This window comes from Protopterus annectens, chromosome 10.part0, assembly GCF_019279795.1.
Source record: "Protopterus annectens isolate FY-2018-M chromosome 10.part0, PAN1.0, whole genome shotgun sequence".
In the NCBI taxonomy this organism is placed as follows: Eukaryota; Metazoa; Chordata; order Ceratodontiformes; family Protopteridae; genus Protopterus; species Protopterus annectens.
Genome location: NC_056744.1, coordinates 1381767523 through 1381790815, shown reverse-complemented (window position 1 = coordinate 1381790815; position 23293 = coordinate 1381767523). Strand labels below are relative to the sequence as shown.

Here is a 23293-nt window from a genome sequence, read left to right as displayed (position 1 = left end):
GGTGGAGGCTAGGGTTGCAAGCATATAATATGACAGTGTAGCACTGCAGTGGGGTTAGCACTGCCAACGCAAGTGGCTTCTCAAGACAGGGAATGAGGTAAGGTATTCCCAGATAGGCTTAATCCTGTCAAGCAATGTTTCTCAGGTGTCATTTGAAAAACTACAAAAAAAGGCACGGATGGTAAACTTGTGCTCCAAAACTTTGAGAAACTTTAATGAAGGATAAGCACTTTTGTTAAGTAATGAAAGCACTTATCCTTCATTAAAGTTTGACAAAGTTTTGGATCACAATTTTACCATCTGTGCCTTTTTTGTGGTTACTCAGTTGGTGTTTCTTCTGGTCTACAGTCATTTGAAAAACTAGCTTGAGTTTTCAAGGCGGGGGGGGGGGGATTGTGAGGCTGCCAGCCCAGCTATCTGGAATTTTGTAAAAAATTCTGTGTCATTTGTGAATATTAATATGACTTATATACTGCTCTTACAAATGTAAGATAACACTATGTTATGTGTATATTAAACTACTGGTACAGAAGTGTGTGTGTTGAAGTGTATGTTATGTACTGAGCTTCAAGAATGTAATCACAGTGTACTCTACTGGAAAATAATGTATATAAACTATATGCCTATGCAAATGTTTGTTTTGACGGTAAAGGCTAAACATACAGAGTTAACTTGCAAACTCTAAGAAAATAGGTTGCTAAGTAAAGAGTTTCATGATTGCGTTTTCACTAATGGAGACAAGATGTCTACAGCTAGAAGTTTTTTCTATTGTCTGGAAACATAAATAATTACAGGTTTCAAATGTAAAAGTGTTTAACTGTTTTACGACTTCCAGTTCTAGGCAAACTTCTGAGAGATAAGTATTTTTGACCCAGAGCTGCTACATTTTAAGTTTCTGTTAGCTTGGGAACTGAAGTCAGAGGTGACAAATAGTGATGTCATCCAGCTAACCCAACAGTAATGTGTATTATTAATTTAAGAACTATCTCTCAGAGAAAGTCTAGGCATTTTGTATCTTGTTTTTGGACTTGAAAACATCCATTCAGCACTTCTCATCTGTAGTTGCCTTGCTATGTAAGTAAGATTTAGCTATAGTATTTCTCTTAGAGCTAGATAGGAATATAGTAAGATTAGTTTAGATGTTTTCTGTATTTATGTGAGACTGTCCTGCAATGTTGTTTTAAAATATTTCCTATGATTCTGAACTCTGTTGTCACTGTATTGAGTTATTGAATACTGTCTTGTTCTTTTATTATTTATTATTATTAAATATTGAAACCCTTTAAGTGTGGCTGGTTTGTTTAGAGATATTTATGCTCTTAAAGTACTTGCATATGTATTTGGTGACACTGTATAGGCCACTCCAATAGCTTTGCTGTTTGTCACACTTACCATTTGGATAATAGTAGTATCACACAGTAGGATTGGTCACCCTTTGGAAATGGCCTTAGAGTAGCTGATAAGTAAGGGTGGTTGGTGGCAGTGATTACTACCTTATAGTCTGGGCAGAAGGGGGCATAGCTAGTGAACCTTTGCCAGACTTCCCCAGGAGTGTCTGTATATGAATCAAATCTCAAAGTGTGTGTGTGTGTGTGTGTGTGTGTGTGTGTGTGTGTGTGTGTGTGTGTGTGTGTGTGTGTGTGTGTGTGTGTGTGTGTGTGTCAGTTACTTGGGCCAGGGACACGAAGCACTGGTTGGACAGAGAGGGTGCTGGAGGTTTTCGCTTGATCACTTGGCTGACATCTTAACCCTGTAGCTGTGTCAGTAGGGAGTCTTATTGGGGATTTGGAGACAGAGGGAGAAACCAGCCCCAGACTGACTGTGATCTCTGTGTGCTCTTAAGGGAAATTGTACTTTACTGTGTTTATATTTGTCATCCTTCCAATGTGCACATCCCTCACTGGTGCCAGTAGTGAGGATTGTGGCTCCTTGATTTCTGGGCCAGTGCAGGGGCGTCACAAACATAATCAATGAACATGAGATTTTTTATGCGCATAGAATAAAGACAGTGACTACATAGACATTAAAATATTCAGCCTTTGCATATTCTGTTTAGCAACTCTGTTGTTGTACAATAGCATCTTCCATAACAATAGTAATTAACATTTCAGTAAGCACAGACCCTCTAACTATATACATAGAAGCTCTAACAAGCCAAATGTGTGTGCAGTTACGTAATTGGAATGAATATTCAAGGGAAAGTAGTGTTAAAGTAGGGGAATAAAAAAGTGCTGGAGTAGTTGCAATGCTAGCAAAGTTAACAGAGACTCAGAGATGTGAGATGAAACAAAGAGGTTACTGTGTAATCATTGGGTTTAGAGCACTGATGATATGGTAAACACAATCACAGTTTAGGATGAGTGAGCTAATCAGGTGTATCAAGCGTATGGGAGAGAGCAGGTAAAGAAAGGTACTCTGCACTTAGAGAAATGTTTGTGACATGTACTTTAGATGGATACTAGTACTTAAATTGTTTTAGCAAATATTGTTTTCCCTGTGTCATGAGCAGTCAGGTAATACTTTGTGTGATCATTTAAATCAGGAGGAAGTGACAGCCATAGTTTTGTGGCCATTACATCCATCAGGAGATATAGCAAACATCTAGCAGAAGTTTTAATCTGCCATCTGCCATGGAACTTCCATGGCACAGTAAACCTTCTGCCATATTAAACAGTCTGCATGGTTTATTTTTAATATGTTAAAGAAGAGCTAACTGTGTTTTTTCATTAAATTGCTAAGACAATGATGTGTTTGGTTATGCATCACATGACAGTTAAATGACTAACTCTGAAAATGCATTAAACTTTCAATTAAACTTCTGTTTGGATTTGCTTTTGAGCCTCATATTCTCTTATGTTTTTGTGAAAAGTTGTTATCAAGGTATCCCCCCCCAAGCTGTGTAGGCGGGGGGGGGGGGGGGTTGCCAAATGAGGGTTTCACCCTAAGCTCCAAATGACCTAGCTACTCCTCTGGTTATGGTTGATACTCTTTTTCTGCCTCTTTGTATTTGTCACCCTTACTTACACAATCTCACACACACACACACACACACACACACGCACACACACGCACACACACACGCACACACACACATACACACACACACACACGCACACACACACACACTTGCTGATGGGGCTTCGGACACTTTGCAGAATTGTATTTAAGAATATCTTTATTGCTTACCAGAATGCATCCCCCTGTATTTCTTTACATGTGAAAGACAAGGTTACATGCTCCCATATATTTCATATCACTACTAGCAATGATCGTAGTGAATTCACATCTTCACATCTTCTGCTTATGCTGTGTTCTTCAACCCTTTCTTGTCTCAGTTACCTGTTTAATTCAGCAGTGACCACAGATTAGAGTTAATCCTGCCCTTGCACTTTTTCATCTTAGAATGCTGGAACACCTTATGCAAGTCCATACATACAATTTGTCTGTTATACATCACTGTAGTAACCACAAAGAAAGCCACAACAACAACAAAATGGAGTAAGAATGATAGTGAGGCAGTGGACTAACACCTGCTTGTATGACTGCTGCTTATGAGATGTCACATCAGTGAAATAGCTCTAAGACACCCAACAGACACCCAAAGACAAATGTTAATGAAATCAAAATGCAATGGTAGAAAATAAGGGAGAATTTGAGCTGCTGTGAAAGTGAATGCTGAGGAAAGCCTGCCAGAAAGCCAATGACAGACATTTTCATTAAAATCTGACAGCTTGGAGCAATACATCTGAATGTATTCATGCAATCATGCATGCACCATTTTCACAGATCTTAAATACCTGTCTGAACTGCACAGTCAGTACTGGGCTGCATGGATGACAGCATTTCAGCTAAGACAGATAGAGAGAAAGTGAGAGAGAGAGAGAGTGAGCACAGTGCAAATGGAGTGAAATATACAACTAACAAATTTACAAGATATACAGAAATGTAAGTCTCAGCAGGATCCAAAATATGTGGAGTACCCAGAGGGTGCTAAAATAAACACGAGACAGGTAATCTGACTAAAGTGCAGAAAGAACAAACTGGACAAGGTGATATCCTGTAGGAATGTGGTAAGATACATTTATGTGATGCAAAACCCTAGAGACACAAGGACGTGAAGAAAGGACCAACCATCACAGCAAGCTCTAGCAGCAAAATTTAGGTACAGATAAACTAGCTGGAAGATGGGCCACATCTCTATGATGCAAGTGACAAATAGAAGCAAGTCACAGGGAAAGTAGATGGAAGACAGCCACTAACTATAATGTACAAATTACGTGATTTAAGAACAATATACTGAGGAAAGCCATAGGATGGTAGCAAGTACATATGTATGACAATAAGCACTTTTGTAAGTATATAATTATCAGTAACACACATACTGGGCATATGTAGGGTCCAGAAGCATGATCAGCAGGCTAAGATCAAAGAAATAGACCTTTCAGAGTAAAACAAAAGCAATGTCCATACTTGGGTGAGGGTGCCAGCTGGTATAGCAAACAGCTAGATAGTATGATAAGAACAACACCACACACAAAGGATGGCCAAAATAGCAGCTGCATTTACTTGCTTTTGTGTGCATGCAGCTGAGTTATCCAGACAGCTGGAGCCATAGGCAACAGGGGTGCCCATGAGGCATTCCCATTGGGAGATGGTTTGTAATGGTACCAGAAGTATCTAGGTAGCACTAGTCAAACCTGAAAATCAAATGTTATCCACAGGTAAATATTCTACAGGACAGTACAGGCATGCTGATAGCAGAGGTATTCAGTTGGCAGCATGCATAGGCAGATATTCTGTTCTGATAACAAAGGTGTCCATCTACAGCAAGTGTTCAGATGACATTAACCATAGGCAAATGATCCACAAAGGCATCCGGAAAAACAGGTAGCTGATGGGTGCAGGTAAAATTGTGCAGAGATAGTTGGTGTATCCTTGAATCAAAGATTGCAGTCAGTAGGTAGAGTACGTAGCATGGTCCATGTTACTAATAAGACACCAGAGCAAAGATGCACACCACAACAAAAACTCCACATATACAGAGTAGATGCAGAAACAGTGACAGATAGTAACCATGTGACAGCAATGAGGATATACATCTACAATCTGGCAGCAGGTAGGTGGATCAGTCACAAACCCATGCTGTTTGCAGTAGCTGTACATGTCTTTGTTAAGAACAATATACCAGTGTAGTACTTGTATTCATTGTAGGCAATCTGATATAGGGTACCGTGTTCTAGTCCTGTCATGGTCTGTTCTGATGGTAGATAACCACAGTGCTGCTGGATAGTTCAATTTAATCTTTACCACTCTGCACTGGACACATTTCTGTGATGGTGACACTACCTATACATTTCCATCACCTCTAGTGTGGCCATCTCTCTAATGACTAAGGATGCAACATGCAATGTGACGGGTTCATAGGCTGTTACTATATTTACAGCCAGAAGAACACTGAGAAACTCAACCACTTTACTTGGATGTAACAGAAATAAGCCAATAACTTCTGGCTAAAAGAGGATAACCACATACATCATCCATCTCCATAAAGGAGGTAACTCCTATGAATTCTCCAACTACCAACCTATCGCCATCCTTTGCCCCTTATCCAAAATTCTTGAGAAATGTATACACTTGCAAGTGATGATATTCCTCAACACACATAATATACTATCTACCACACAAAACAGTTTCTGACCATATCACAGCACCACCACAGCCCTTCTGTCCTTCACTAACCATGTAAACATTCACAGAAACAATAACAAATATGTATCAGCCATTTTCCTCGACCTCTCAAAAGCATGTGATATGGTCTCCCACTCCATTCTACTAGACTCACTAACATCACTATCCTTCACTTCCTCTTCTATAGCCTCGTTCAGAAGCTACCTATCTGACAGGCAACAATCAGTCCAGTGGAAAGGAACTCTATCTCCACAACATCCAACCACCATAGGAGTCCCACAGTGCTCTATACTGGACCCACTATTATTCTCTATTTTCACTAATAACCTCAATAGCTCTACACAACATGCCATACTCATACAATATGCGGATGATTCAACCCTGATCTGCTCTGCCTCATCTCCCACCACCCTACATACACTCACGCAAGAAAACTTTACATTAGTAGAAAAATGGATATCAGGTATCCAACTGATTCTAAATCCCAAAAAGACAAAACTGTTACTATTTGCCCCTAACAGATCTAAACCCCCTTTCTTTTTACCATAACATCTAAAGATGGCATCACCATCTCCCCTTCTAAACACACTAAACTTCTGGGCATTGAAATAGACAATAATCTCCACTTTGATGTTCACATCTCACAAACCATAAAACTAGTACACAAAAGCTAGGCTCTCTATACAGACATAAATCCTTTCTCTCACAAAAATCAAGAATCACTCTTGCACAAACCCACCTCCTTTCAACTCTATTATACGCAGCACCAATCTTTACCCAAATCAGACAAGCTGACCTTGACAAACTAGAATCATGCTACAATAAAATAACAAAGTTTGCTACTAACAACCTATAGAACCCATCACTGTACTGCACTAAAGGAACTACCACAGCTACTTAACTACCATCAGCTGAGCACAGCCTACAACATCCTCAAATATCCTGATAAAACCCTGTCATTATCCACCCTACTTACTGTCTACACTGCAAATTGACACCTAAGATCTAGTGACAAATCTCTCCTCTCCATCACCAAGGCTAACAACAATGCAGGGAAAGCACTCTACTCCAACAGCATTGCCACAAAGTGGAACTCTCTTCCCCTATCTGTGTCCACTGCCCCCTCCACATCCAGTTTCAAATACTCCCTCAAATCACATCTTCTTTGTACCCGGTTATGCCCTTGTATCAAATAACCCTACCCACACTACTACTAACTCCCCAAACTGCCAACTGATCACATGCTGGATCTCTAACTCCCCGTAAGTGTTGTCATCTGTAAAACTACTTTTAACTGCAAAATCTTACTCAACAAATCTTCTACTCTCACCAATCTGTAACTTAACATTTTCTTCCTATTTTATGTCCTATACCCTCCTTTACCTGGAGTGCTTTATTAACTTCCTGTTATGTTATGCTCAGCATACATGTTGTAACCTGTTTTGCATAGTATACTAGATGTAACCTGTTTTTGTAATTATGCTAGATGCATTGGAATTGACGTTGTCTTTTTACCTATGTTCTACGTATTCCTTACCTGGAGTGTTTTACTTATTTTCTTGCTATATGAATATGCTCAACATACATGATGTAACCTACTTTGTTTATTATGCTATATGCACAGTATTTTGTATACTTGATGCCGGAACTTTTCTCCCTGGGCCTCCACTGAAAATGGACCTGGTCCAGTCGGAATTTCCCGGTTAACAAATGTAAAATAAATAAATATAGATATAAAATATCTGAAGTTCTAATATAATATCTGTAGCTACTAAAAATATATCAAAATGTAGTTTGTGTTGTGGTTTATAGTATATAGTTAATAAATACGATGAGTATACATGACCAACAATCCACAGATAAATGTTTTAAGACCAAGCATCATACGATGGTGGGTACAAATGCTACACTTGCAGAGACATAATGATTTTTATGTGAAATGTTCAAGTAAGTGAAGATTAATGAATCACAAACATTCTTTACTCCATAACAATGAACACACCTGAAGGAGTCATAATATATATAATGAAGCTATTCAATCATTTCAGGTTTCATTTCTGGATATCATTTTTATTTATATTCTGTAAATAGGAGGAATGAGAGCTCATAAAATATTTTAAAATGCCTACATATATTGTTACCCTGTCTGTTCTCCCTTTTCTTTAGATCCAGATGTTGCAAAGAATGATGGAGTTTATTCAAGATATTTCACTTCCTTCAAAGGAAATGGCCGATATAGCTTAAAAGTCCGAGTTCAGGGAAAGAAGACAACTAGGTTAGCAAGCCGGAGGCAGAATCGTGCTTTATACATACCAGGATATGTTGAGAATGGTAAAATAATGTATATACTTTTTTATATTTCACTCACTATATGTACCATAGTATTTTTTTTCATATTTATTCATCATGTACAGTTTCAAGAACTATAAATACTTCAAGTACAGATCTAGAAAAATATTCACTAAAATAATACACTTACTTTTATATCGCATCTAATGAACATGATAATCCTGTAATGGCTACAGGCTGCTAGCTGTTTTTTATACTTCATTTTATCTCATTAGTTTATGTGACTATAAACCCAGCCACTGGGGATGCACAAGCCAGTGCATTTCTTTGTGCCAGTCCCAAGCCCGGATAAATGGGGAGGGTTGCGTCAGGAAGGGCATCCGGCGTAAAACCTCTGCCAAGTTTAATGATGCGGAGAACATTTCATAATTGCATACCGGATCGGTCGAGGCCCGGGTTAACAACGACCACCACCAGTACTGTTAGCCAACAGGGTGCTGGCAGAAATTGGGCTACTCTTGGCCGAAGAAGAAGAGGGGGGGAAGGCATGCCTGAAGGCAGGAAGAGAGGAGGAAGGTTAGGAGTGTAGTACTGAGGGTAGGAACTTTGAATGTTGGCAGTATGACTGGTATAGGGAGAGAGCTAGCTGATATGATGGAGAGAAGGAAGGTTGATATATTGTGCATGCGAGAGACCAGATGGAAGGGAAGTAAGGCCAAGTGTATAGGAGGCAGATTCAAATTGTTCTGTCATGGTGTGGATAACAGAAGAAATGGGGTAGAGGTTATCCTAACGGAACAGTATGCCAAGAGTGTTTTGGAGGTGAAGAGAGTGTCTGATAGAGTGATGTTTATGAAGCTTGAAATTGATGGTGTAATGATGAATGTTGTTAGTGCATATGTTCCGCAAGTTGGGTGTGCGATGGATGAGAAAGAAAAATTTTGGAGTGAGTTGGATGAAGTGGTGGTGAGTGTACCCAAGGGTGAGAGACTAGTGATTGGAGCGGACTTTAATGGGCATGTTGGTGAAGTGAACAGAGGGGATGAGGAAGTGATGGGTAGGTATGGTGTTAAGGAGAGGAATGCAGAAAGTCAGATGATTGTGGATTTTGCGAAAAGGATGGACATGGTTGTGGTGAATACGTATTTTAAGAAGAGGGAGGAGCATAGGGTGATGTACAAGAGTGGAGGAAGATGCACACAGGTGGATTATATCCTATGTAGGAGGGCCAGTCTGAAGGAGATTGGAGACTGTAAAGTGGTGAGTGGGGAAAGTGTAGTTAAGCAGCATAGAATGGTGGTCTGTAGGATGATGTTGGTGATCAAGAAGCGGAGGAGGAGTGTGAAAGCAGTGCCAAGGATTAAATGGTGGAAGTTAAAAAAGGGTGACTGTGAGGTGGAGTTCAGGGAAGAGTTAAAACAGGCACTGGGAGGCAATGAAGAGTTACCGAATAGCTGGGTAACTACAGCAGAGCTAGTAAGGGAGACTGCTAGGAAGGTGCTTGGTGTGACATCTGGACAGAGGAAGGAGGACAAGGAAACATGGTGGTGGAATGAGGAAGTACAGGAGAGTATACAGAGGAAGAGGCTGGCGAAGAAGAAGTGGGATTGTCAAAGAGATGAAGAAAGTAGACATGAGTATAAGGAGATGAGGCGCATGACAAAGAGAGAGGTAATGAAGGCTAAGGATAAGGCATATAGAGAGTTGTATGAGAGATTGGACACTAAAGAGGGAGAAAAGGACCTGTACCAATTGGCTAGATAGAGGGATGGAGCTGGGAAAGATGTGCAGCAGGTAAGGGTGATAAAGGACAGTGAGGGAAACGTACTCACAAGTGAGGAGAGTGTGTTGAGTAGATGGAAAGAGTACTCTGAAGGGCTGATGAATAAAGAGAATGAGAGAGAAAGAAGGTTGGATGATGTGGGGATTGTGAATCAGGAAGTGAAGCAGATTAGCAAGGAGGAAGTAAGGACAGCTATGAAGAGGATGAAGAATGGAAAGGCTGTTGGCCCAGATGACATACCAGTGGAAGCATGGAGGTGCTTAGGAGAAATGGCAGTGAAATTTTTAACCAGATTGTTTAATGAAATTTTGGAAAGTCAGAGGATGCCTGAAGAGTGGAGAAAAAGTGTTTTGGTACCTATCTTTAAGAATAAGGGTGATGTGCAGAGCTGCAATAACTACAGAGGGATAAAATTGATCAGTCACAGCTTGAAGTTATGGGAAAGAGTAGTGGAAGCTAGGTTAAGAAGGGAGGTGATGATTAGTGATCAGCAGTATGGTTTCATGCCAGGAAAGAGCACTACAGATGCAATATTTGCTCTGAGAGTGTTGTTGGAGCAATACAGAGAAGGTCAGAAGGAGTTGCATTGTGTCTTTGTGGACTTAGAGAAAGCATATGACAGGGTGCCTAGGGAGGAGTTATTGTATTGTATGAGGCAGTCGGGAGTGGCAGAGAAGTATGTAAGAGTGGTACAGGATATGTACAAGGGTAGTGTGACATTGGTGAGGACTGCGGTGGGAGTGACAGCTACATTTAAGGTGGAGGTGGGATTACATCAAGGATCAGCTCTGAGCCCTTTCTTATTTGCAGTGGTGATGGACAGGTTGACAGATGAGATTAGACAGGAGGCCCGATGGACTATGATGTTTGCAGATGGCATTGTGATATGTAGTGAGAGTAGGGACCAGGTTGAGGAGACCCTTGAGAGGTGGAGATATGCTTTAGAGAGGAGAAGAATGAAGGTCAGCAGGGCTAAAACAGAATATATGTGTGTAAATGAGAGGGAGGGTGGAGGAATAGTGAGGATGCAGGGAGTAGAGTTGGTAAAGGTGGATGAGTTTAAGTACTTGGGATCAACAGTTCAGAGTAATGGTGAGTGTGGAAGAGAGGTGAAGAAGAGAGTACAGGCAGGGTGGAATGGATGGAGAAGAGTGTCAGGCGTGATTTTTGACAGACAGGTACCAATAAGAGTGAAAGGGAAGGTCTACAGGAGGGTAGTGAGACCAGCTATGTTATATGGGTTGGAGACGGTAGCATTAACGAAAAGGCAGGAGTCAGAGCTGGATGTGGCAGAGTTAAAGATGTTAAGATTTGCACTGGGTGTGACTAGGATGGACAGGATTAGGAATCAGTATATTAGAGGGTCAGCTCAGGTTGGACAGTTTGGAGACAAAGCAAGAGAGGCGAGATTGTGTTGTTTTGGACATGTGCTGAGGAGGGATGCTGGGTATATTGGGAAAAGGATGCTAAGGATGGAGCTGCCAGGTAAGAGGAAAAGAAGAAGGCCTAAGATAAGGTTTATGGATGTGGTGAGAGAGGACATGCAGGTGGTTGGTGTGAAAGAGCATGATGCAGTGGACAGGAAGAAATGGAAACAGATGATCCGCTTTGGTGATCCCTAATGGGAACAGCCGAAAGAAGATGATGATGATGATGAGTTTATTTGACTATATTTTTCTCTCTTTCTATATTTGCTCCTTGATCAAATCAAAGTTTTATTTTATTCCTAGAAATAAATAATCTTGAATTCAAATGTTGTACCATTTCCACTTCTAACTGAATGTCGATGTACATTTAAAGGCATTCTACAGTATAATGACAGTCAGCAATTTATTCACAAATGGGGTATATGCAAGCATTTATGCAATATGTATGTAAAAAACACATTTGCTTAAATTACTGCATTTTATCAGAGGAAATAGAGATGAAAGCTATATTGCTATATTAAAAACAGTTTCATAGGTTTGATGGATAAGCAAAAATACTATTAGCCAATGGGGAGCTTGATAATTTTGATACCATGTTAGAACTTATGAGTGTCCACATACTCCAGGATTCAACAAGCATTGCACAGCATGCAGGAATAGTTTAAGAGCTGCTGCAGGCAATATGGCCAACGTGCGATCCAGGAACGAGCTCCCGGGACGTGCACGAGCACTCTTAAACTATTCCTGCACTGACACAGCCCCTGTATGCTAATTACCTCATTTGCTGGTGAAAACCATGCAAATGAGGTGAATTAATGATCCAGGAAGCAGGCAGGCGTCAGTGCAGGAATAGTTTAGACTGCAGAAATGTATTCAGCCAGTAGCCGAATACATTTCTGCAGACTACAAAACAGAGGCATGACAGCTCATAAAAAAGCATGTATTAGAAGAGTTAGGCATGCTAATGTCCTAATATATGGCCATAGGCATGCAAAATAGCTCCAGAATTATGAAAAGTAACATAATTTTTTGGCCTATTTGGGCTGTTTAAGTGTCAGGCAGTGGTGCCCAAATGGGATCGGCCCGAAAATAATAAAAAAAGCTGGAAATAAGCTGTTAAACAAAATTCATAATTTTGCCATAATAGTCAATGGCATGCATAATACAAGACCATGGAATAGTGGTTGCTAAGGAGGAAGGCTGATGGTTGGTTTGGTAACCATGCATTAGCAGTCAATCCTATGCAAATGAGGGCAATGTTACTGAATGACAGATTTCCCCTGAGTGCTAGCTTGCACCCAGCCGTGTGGAAGCAGTAGTACCATGATTTAAGCCCAAGAGCTAGATGACTGCATAAGGGGTGTGTCATGCATGTTATAAGCTTATTGGAGCTCTGTAGCCCGTGTTTGCCCTTAGCTAAGCAGAGCTAAGGCAGGGTGTGTGTCCACGGCTGTAATGTCTTACACCAAGAAATGCACAGTGTGCCTGTGGCCAAGTAGGGACAGTTTCTGCTAAAAGGTGTTTACATTGCCTAAACGGGTGTGTATGGTGCACACCAGGTTTTAAACCAAGAAAAAAAAAACACAGGCAATAGCAGCTCTATGCACATCTGAGCACTGGGTATGTGCAGCGTGTCTCGGGGCTTAAACAGGAACTCAATGGGAAGGGAAAACAATATTAGGAAGGTAATCAAGGAGAGCTAGCATAGCTGGCAGATGAAATGTATCAGAATCAGCCAATTACACAGGCAGCAGCCCAGCACAGCACACTACTATAAACTATGCAAACACTTTTCACTCTGGTTTTTCCCACAAACTCTACACCACCGGTGTACACAAATGGGGAAATTTTACCTAATGAAAGCAACAAAATGATAAGGGCTGCATTTGCTCTCATAAATCAACATGTGGAAGAGGCTGAGGGTGGTGAGGATGACAATGCTGATGATCAGCCCATGGTGAGGAGAAGGAAAAGAGTTTACAGACCCAGGGTAACCTACCAGGGGTTACATGAGCTGTTCCCTCCTTAACCCAATTCAAAATATTTCTTAAAAAAACACCTAAAGGTGGATTGGCTTTGTCCATGTACAAACCCTGAGTAATCCCTACTCAAATATCAGCTATAAATGAAAACATTATTACAGGAAGAAAGTTTCATTGTATTACTCTGATTCAGTAACTGTTTAGAAAACTGAGTCAATGTCTCTTACCTACTGGAAAGTACTAAAGTAGGATGATGACTTTACACAACCATGTGCTACTAAAATGTATGAGAACCACTAAAAATATATGTGATCTCCCTTAACTGTTAATAATTTCCAACTATCTCCTGTGTGTATTCTAGATAATCTTGAACATGTGTGTATCTATTGTTGAACAATTGTCCATTTTGTAATATCTCACTGTATGTATACATGTAATGTATGTCTGGAACTTTTCTCCCCAGGCCTCCACTTAAAATGGACCTGAATCCAGTTGGACTTTCCCAGTTAACAAATGTAAAATAAAAAAATAAATAAAGATGGTGGAGCGCTATAGGGTGAACAGGGATCTCCTACAGCAAATTGTTGAGCTATGCCAGCCATGCCTCACACATAGATCCAACAGACGGGAACCCATCCCAGTGGATACTAAGGTATGTATAGGCCTAAACATGCTAGCCACAGGTAGCTTCCAAAGGCCAACTGGGGATATCATGGGGATCTCACAGGCATCAGCATCCAGAGTACTCCACCAGTTCCTGGATACCATGTCAGCACATGCAGGTGAACACATATATTTCCACAGCACCCATGAGGTGTTGACCAGCAATATGTGTCTCTTCCACCAAATTGCATAATACCCTGAGATAGTGGGTGCTATAGACTGCACGCACATACACATCAAAGCACCACCCGGTGAGCAGGGTAGAGTCTACATAAACCGCAAGGAATTCCCCTCCATCAACTGCCATGTTGTGTGCGATGCCCAGGGCATTATCATGAATGTATTTGGTGGCAGCCCTGGAAGCTATCATGACTCCCATATTTGGCATATGACGCAGCTGTGCCAGAAATTTGCCAATGGGGACATCCCATATTGCCACATAGTGGGGGATGCTGGTTACGCACTGGAGCTGTGGCTGATGACACCCATCAGAAATGCACACACACCCGAACAAGTACTCCATAATGAGGAACACGCACAGACCAGAATCATACTAGAGCGTGTGTTTGGGATGCTCAACAAACAACCATACGCTCCACAAGGATGGCATGTAGGGTCAAGCCAACAATGTAAACCACCAACGACCAGCAAAAAACGATAGTGAACACGCAGTAATGAAGAAATAATGATTATTTATTTATAATTCCTTCAAATCCAGACCAGTTTCGGCTATTCAGCCTTTATCAATAAATACAATAAAGTATTGGGATGCTCAAGTCATGGTTCTGGTGCCTCGACATATCCAGTGGAGCCTTGCAGTACTCACCAGCTACATGTACCCAAATTGTCATTGTATGTGCCATGCTACACAATATGATCCTGTGGAAACAGCTGCAGAAGGAACAGCATGGGGCAGGGCCACACAGCCCCACATCATTGCCAAGGCCAGCACAGGCACAGAGTGACTCGGAGGAGCAACAACCTGAGCCTATCCATGTAGGCAGAAGGAGGCATGCCCGGTATACCCAGGCCTTGGCAAAGAGGCTACACCTAGCACATACACTGACATGGTTGGAACCCAAGAAATGACACTTCTGTCTGACTCACACATACAGTAAAAGGGATGCCAAACATGACACTACCTGTACTTAACCATGTATAGGGAGTGTGCTATGTGCATCCAACATAGTCAGCCCTCCAGCACCATCCTCAATACTGGCACAGCCACAAGGTAAATCACTCTCACTATCAATTGCTGAATGGAGTAGTATGTTCTGCTACTTGTATCTATTGTATGGATGTGAGCATGCAAAGGAATCAGGTGGCTGAATGGGATGACAGCAGATAGTAGACACTGATATTGACAGCATGAAATCCATAACAAATACTGGTATCAACATAGTAGGCAGTACTAGACAAGGTGACAAAACCCATTGCAGGACATGTGGTAGGCTAAATGCACACACATGCATGTCAGTGAGGCTCACATACACATCAACAGTCTCCGCCAGCAGGATAGGTGTAGATGAACATAATGAAAGGCTGTGCTAAGGTCTCCAACTGATGGCAATGGAGAATAGCCCCCCCCAAGACCTACACAGACAGACTACAACAGGTCAGGCAGTGGGATGTTAGTTCCGAAGGGTAAGAAGTCTGAAACTGAAATGTAGGTCAATATAACCTAAGAACTGTAGTACACTGATATGCCTCTAGTCTGCATGATATGTCAGAAAACAGAATGAAATGGAGTACCTGAAATACCAGTACAGTCATAGCAAATGTTTACAGTTGTCAGGTGTGCCCCCCCTCCACCATCCCATGTAGGAATGTAGTAACATCTATGTGTGGGTATAATAACAGTGGAGCACAGATTAACTGAGCTGGCAAAATTAGCAGGATGGATTGTTGCATGTGTACAATATGCAGGGCTCTGTGTGTTATGTAGTTGTGTGTTGTATATTGTGTGAAAGCGGTCAGCATATAGGCATGGAGGGTTGTGTCCAGGTGGCCAGTGGCCAATACTGTTGATGACAGGGCCAAGTTCTCACAACTGCAGTGCCAAACACAATGCCTCTGTCAAAGGCCTGTGTCTCACCCGTATTGCCACTGTATGTTATCTCATGGACTCCCAAATAATGACACAACACAGTCCACAGAACACAAATGCAGACCATGTCAACAAATCCCAGTAGCATGTCCACCATGTCCTAATGTATGAACTGTGGACAAACCCCTAAATACTTCTGGGATGAAGTGATAACTATAGGCATATGTGAAGATTGGGTAGAGATGGGTGAAAGCTGCCAGCCTAGCCAGATAGAATTTTATACATAATTCTATCATTTGTAAATATGAATGTGAATCACAGGCTTGTTGTCTTAAATGAAAAAAAATGCTGTTACAAAAATGTGGCAACAGTACTCTCTACTGACCCAGTAAAAGCATGTTGTGACCCTTTGATCTATAGTCGGCTCCAGTTCGGCTAGATGAAGGCTTCCTGTTTATTGTTTTAAGGCTAAAGTTAATGACCAGAATTTACATGTGGAATGTCCTTTATTGCTCTAAGTGTAAAAGAATGTAAATGCAGTTTCTGTCAGCCTGGGAACACCAGGAAAGTGTGAAATGATGTAATGTTTTAGCAGAACTGCAGTTTCAATTTAAACAGTGAGAACCAGAGATTATTAAGCATTTTTGTATTGATATCCAACTCATCAGCACTCTGCCTGTTGTCTTATGTAAGTTATCTTAGACTTGTGTTTTCTTTTGGATTAGCTAGGAATTATAAAGATTAGACTAAGTGTTTTTCTGTAATGGCAGAACTGTACAACTGATTTATTTTAAGTATTTCTGTGTGATCTCTGAACTCTTTTGACTAGCACTGTGTAGTAGAAAGAATTGTCTTGTGGTTTTAATTATATATTATTAAATATTTTATAACCTTTTAACTGTGGCTGTTTTGGGGAGAGATAAGTTAATCTCTAGAGTACATTGCATATTTATAGAGTTTACTATACAAAGCCACTCCAGTAGTTTTAACCTTGGGCTATACTACCGAATGGATAATAATATGGCACAGTAATAATTGGACACCCTTTTAAGGGCCTTTAGATAGCTGATAATATTAGCTGGATGGTGGCAAGTGGTACTACTGTATAGTCTGTGTAAAAGGGGCACAGCTGGAGAACCTGTGCCAACCTTCCCCAGAAGTGTCTATGGGGTTGTGTAAACTCTTATCTGAAAGTGTGTGTGTGCCAACTACTTGGGCAGGGACACGAAGCACTGGTTGGACAGAGTGGGTGCTGGAGATTTTAGCTTGCCCAGCTAGGCTGAGATCTGGACCGTATAGCTGTGCCAGTGAGGAATCTTGTTGGGGACCTGGGGAGCAAGGGAGCGACCAGCCCCAGACTGACTGTGATCTCTGTGTGCTCTTAATGGAAATTGCACTTTACTCTGTGTATTTGTTATCCCTTCCTCATATATGAGACACTCTTTCTGGTGTTAGTGGTGAGGATTGAGGCTCCTTGATTGCTGGGCCAGGACACGGGCATCACAGCATACTTATCAGATATAGTTTACATAATGTTAGGAAGAGGATAGAATAACACAGGGGTGGGGGTGGAAGCATGGATGCCATGGAGTGTGTGAAGTACGAAACTCTGATGCGTGCACATACCATCCCTGCCTGCAAACACAGGAATGGGTGGCTACAAACCTGCTCATAAACCAGAATGTGAAGGAGTAATGATCAGAAATATGAGCCCTGTCTCTGGGTAACCTATGTGAATCTGTACAGTTGTGAGGTATGGCCACAGCAAGATATGCCCATTCTGTCAAGTTGATACATGTACAAGAATGGTATCCTCAGCCACCACAGTATCAAGGTGCTAGACCATTTACACAGACCTATCAGCAAGTGTCTGCAGCTCCCCCTCCAGAATGGCATGAGTGTGCAAGAATATGTAGGTTGCAGACCACAATACTGGACACAGCTTCAATCATCTTGTATTCCTCAGGAAATTGCTGCTAGCAAATATGTATACATGTCAGAAGTTGATGACATAAACCTTCACAGGGTAAAACAGTACATATCTCTGAATATCTCTGCTAACACCCAAACCATGTAGCAGAAGCAGCACAGACACAATCAGTAACAGTATCCCACTACCCATTGCCCATTGTGAACCCATATTGTCAACCTATCTACAGATATCCTGCAGAAACATGTTGCGTGCTGTAGGTGTAGAACACAAATGCCTGCACTGGAGTATAACCTACCTGGAATGGATTCACACATGCAATACAGAAGGTCATACTGGGCATGCTCCCACATTTAAAGAAATGAAGCCCATCTCTGGCAACAGCAGTGGACTATACATATCTGTCAGTCAAAGATGTCTGTGCACACACTCCACATTGCACACCAGTCATCCTTTGCACAAAGATTGGATAGGAATATAGGAATACACACATATATCCAAGGACAACACACTATAATAGGTCAAACATCCACATATATAGATGTGGGGAAGAGAGTGACAGACAGTGACAAAGAGCTTCCCATCATGAGCCCTGTCCTACCCAGCACACTTTCAATTTGCCAATATCAGTGATGTGCAAATGTCTATCACTGTAGACATTTGCATCTGGTAGCCCTCAACACTATAGTGTCTGTGGTGCTTGTGATAACTGTGTAACATGACAGTATAAGTCATTAGCCATCTAGCAGATGTATACACAGCCCTGTCAAATGTGAACATGTGTGTGACTGTGAGTATTGTGTGTGTGCTTCCAGACAAATGGTGTATGGACCATTCACACACACTGCACTCCCCATTGCCCTACTGTAGCTATCCTGCTGCTGTCATTCACCTTGAAATACACCTTTGAAAAAAAGCTAGCCATGTAAGCTCTGTGGCATCTGCTGTAACTATGTAATGCTATAGTGTAATGTACTTGTTAGGTAGGTGTTCTAATCCCAGACATGGCAACTGTGTGTGTGTGTGTGTGTGTGTGTGTGTGTGCGTGTGTGTGTGTGTACGTGTGTGTGCGCACGTGTGTGTGCGCACGCGTGTGTGTGTGTGTGTGTGTGTGTGTGTGTGTGTGTGTGTGTGTGTGTGTAGGGTTCACTGCTTTTGAGGCCAGTCACAGTCACTACACCTTCCATTACCCTACTTTGGCATGTCTGCTGATGTCATCTACCTTGAAATACACCTTTGGAGAAGGGCTAGCCTTATAAGCCCTGTGGCGTGTGCCATAACTGTTTAATGCTATAGTATCATGCACTAGTTAGGTAGATGTTTTAATCCCAGACATGGCAACTATGAGACTGTGTGTGTGTGTGTGTGTGTGTGTGTGTGTGTAGGGATCAATGCTTTTGAGGCCAGTCACAAGTCACTACAACTTCCATTACCCTACTTTGGCAAGCCTGCTGATGTCATCTACCTTGAAATACACCTTTGGAAAAAAAAGCTAACCATATAAGCTCTGTGATGCATGCTGTAACTGTGTAATGCTGTAGTGTAATATACTAGTTAGGTAGGTGTTCTAATCCCAGACCTGGCAACTATGAGACTCTTTGTGTGTGTGTGTGTGTGTGTGTGTGTGTGTGTGTGTGTGTGTGTGTGTGTGTGTGTGTGTGTGTGTGTGTGTGTGTGTAGGTATCAATGCTTTTGAGGCCAGTCACAAGTCACTACACCTTCCATTGCCATACTTTGGCAAGCCTGCTGATGTCATCTTCCTTGAAATACACCTTTGGAGAAAAACTAGTCCTATAAGCTCTATGGTGCATACTATAACTGCATAATTCTATAGTTTAATGCATTAGTTAGGTAGGTGTTCTAATCCCACACTTGGCAATTGTAGAACTGTGTGTTTGTTTGTGTGTGTGTGTAGGAATCAATGCTTTTGAGGCCAGTCACAGTCACTACACCTTCCATTACCCTACTTTGGCAAGCCTGCTGATGTCATTCACCTTGAAATACACCTTTGGAGAAGAGCTAAGTCTATAAGTTCTGTGATGCATGCTGTAACTGTGTAGTGTAATGTACGAGTTAGTTAGGTGTTCTAATCCCAGACATGGCAACTGTGAGACTCTGTGTGTGTTTGTGTGAAGGGATCAGTGCTTTTGAGGCCAGTCACAGTCACTACACCTTCCATTACCCTACTTTGGCAAACCTGCTGATGTCATCTACCTTTAAATACACATATGGATAAGGACTGGCCCTCTAAGTTCTCTGGCATGTGCCATAGGTGTTCTCATCCCACCCATGGCAACTGTGAGACTCTGCATGTGTGTGTCTGTGAGTAGGAATCAATGCTTTTCAGGCCAGTCACAGTCACTACACCTTCCATTACCCTACTTTGGCAAGCCTGCTGATGTCATCCACCTTGAAATACTCCTTTGGAGAAGAGCTAGCCCTATAAGCTTCATGGCACATGCGATAAATGCCGTACACTGTAGTAGCAATACCTAGCTAGGTAGGGGTTTGAATCTCAGTATTGTCAAGTGTGTGTGTGTGTGTGTGTGTGTGTGTGTGCCATCAGTATCCTGTGTGAAAGTAGCTGTGATTGTGTAATAACAGGACTCATTGTAAGGTGGGTTTTGCATATTTCTTATATTGAGGCCCTGCTATATCTCACAATGTCCACCTTACCAGGACAACAGATGTCAAACAGCAGAGAGGCTGGTGTAGAAAATCCATACCCCTACATGTGACATTATGGATTGGTGAAAAATATAGGCAACCCTTGTATTAACCAGAGAACACTCTCCACTCATGTCTCATACACAAACACACTTGGCTAGGCAACAACCATTATATTGCTAGTTCCTTGCATGTCCGATAGTAACCACAGTGTGATTGCAGTGGACTACAGAGGACATGGCACCCTGTCCCATCCCTACAATATGCAGATAATTGCTTACAGTGCTCCTTTGCTGTGTTCCCCACTGGACACCTGCAACAACTGTAGAGTCAGCAAATGTAACCCACAAGGGAAATACCATGCCTTATACACAGTCCCAGTATGACAGATGCCATTAACACCAGTGAACACCTGTATCATGCTGTCAATGTAGGTGCAGGCATAACAACAGTTCCATAGCCAGTTCTCACCACATGAGGACAGGAATGCCACATCAGATGATAATGATCTGTTCACACAACATGCCTGAGACACCCCAAGTACACTTCCACATGTCACAGAACATGCATGTGGGACGTGTGCACAACCCAGACATGGTCCATGTTATGGAATATAGAACACATACATGGCAAGCATTGCACAGCAGTGACCACCCACAATAGTAACCCAGATGAGTGGATGGTGAATACAGTACCCACCTGTGTGGGACAATCCAGGGACTACAGCCCTGAGCCACACTATAGACCCTTGTCATGTGGCCTGATGCAAAGGTATACCCTTTACCTAGCCTTGTACAGCCTTCTGGTACAGTCAAGTACTACACACCTGTGAAGCAATGAACCAAGCATGTCAGTACTGGCAAATGTGTGTGTGTGTGTGTGTGTGTGTGTGTGTGTGTGTGCGTGTTTGTGCGCGCGTATGGAGAATAATGATTTGGGAGCCATTCACACTCAGTACTCCTCCCATTGCCCTACTGTAGCATACCGTTTGATGTCAGTCACCTTGACATACCCTTTGCCCACATATCAGCCTGATAACTTCTGTGGTGCATATGATACCTGTGTAATACTGTAATGTAGCAACCTAGTTAGTTAGGAATACTAATCCTGACCCTGCCAACTGTGGTAAGGTGTCTGAGTCCCTGACAAAGTGCGGTTGTGTCTTCCTTGACACCTGCTTTTGTGGACAGTCGCATGTACTACACTTACCTTATCCCTCCTTTATCACTGTTGCTGATGTCACTCACCTTCAAAGATATCTTTGGACAGCTCTCCAACATGTAAGCTCTGTGGTGTATGCAGTAACTGCATGTAAATGTAATAGAAATACAGACTAAGGCAGGGTATTGAAACCCTCTACTGGTAAGTGTGTGACACAAGCATGCTTAGCTCTTACTGTCTTAACCCCTTCCTTTCTTGCTTTGCCTCCATCTGTCTCTCTCACTCCCTCTCTGGTGGATGTTGAAAGGTACACCTGCTTTGCTTAGGCAGCAGCTTCTGTTTTGTAAGTGATGCTCATGATCAGCTGATGGCCTGAGCATGAATTGCATTCCCCCACTAGCTGATTGCATGTGGAACAGCTGTGGTATCATTCTCATAGCCAATTTCTGGGAAACACACTCCTATAACTAAAAACATCATGTGGGTGTTGACCCTTTTCATTCACTGTGAGCAGGGCTTCATGTCGGTGTTTGGTAAACAGCATCACAGAGGGTAGTGGGGATATAGCTCTTACAACATATACTGTGGTGACAGGCCAACAAACAGGAGGGAGATGTTCCAGGACAGAATATAAGTCTTGCTGTTCTACATTTGAAGTAATGTTGGTTTAACAGGGTTTGTGTGGATATGGCTGGTCTATATGATTTAATATCTGTCTTGACAGCGTTATGTGTTTGAGGAAATTCTCACCTCTAGGGCTATCTGCAGACTGGCCAGGTCTATATTATATTCTTTAAGGCCGAGAATGTCGAATCTGACATTGTCGGCACGAGAATATCGAACGCTCAGAATCTCCAACATCTAAAAAGACAAAACAAAAAAGAAAAAAGTACCCTAATGGGTTTAAGCAGGGGGCAAGCCCCCCTGCACCCCCCATATCCCCCGCTACTTAATTATACCAACTCCGAGACCGCATTATGTTGCAGTAAATGGAAATCTTCCCTTATGGAGATTTCCGTTTACAAGCTCGAGATTCTGAGCGTTCGATATTCTCGTGCAGACAATGTCAGAATTGACTTTGTCAGCTTTCGAGAATATAATATAGACCTGACTGGCCAGTGTTTGGAGTCCAACATGTGTTGTGTTACTCACACATGTCCTGTCTTCAGAAATGTAGCAGCATACTCTGAGGATTGCAGTCGGTACATGGTGACAGCCATGTCAGTTACTGACTTCATATCCCTCAGAAGACATATGTCACAACAAATCCTGTTACATCAGCAAATGTATGAGTTTATCACAGCAACATGTCAATATTGACCATGTGTTTGTGCCTTCACCCACAACTGTCAACCTTTGTACATATGTCATGCAGTAAGAGGTGCATGTGTTTAGTACATCATTATTTACTGACATCATACCTGATAACATGCCAGTGAGATATCAGACTGCTAGACATGTTATGTATAGTAGGGCTTATATTTGAGAACACAACCTGGGCATTCTGTTGTAATGTGTACATTAGTGAGGTTTGTGTATGTATGGTGATTTTTGACAGAGTGTGTATTGTGAATATGTACCTTGGCCTGTGTAAAGACTGTGGTAGATGTCATTGTTCTTGATCCTGTTCTATCTGATGTTGCATTCTGCTCCAGT

At 41.9% G+C, this 23293-nt stretch overlaps 1 protein-coding gene across 1 annotated transcript in view; it reads left to right on the top strand.

Annotated features, from left to right (window-relative positions):
* LOC122813607 (calcium-activated chloride channel regulator 1-like) overlaps nt 1-23293 on the top strand; it is a 769024-nt gene that overhangs the window by 654278 nt on the left and 91453 nt on the right. The window contains exon 12 of the mRNA XM_044086019.1: nt 7855-8019. Coding sequence (XP_043941954.1) covers nt 7855-8019 — 165 coding nt within the window. The remainder of the gene's footprint in view (nt 1-7854; nt 8020-23293) is intronic.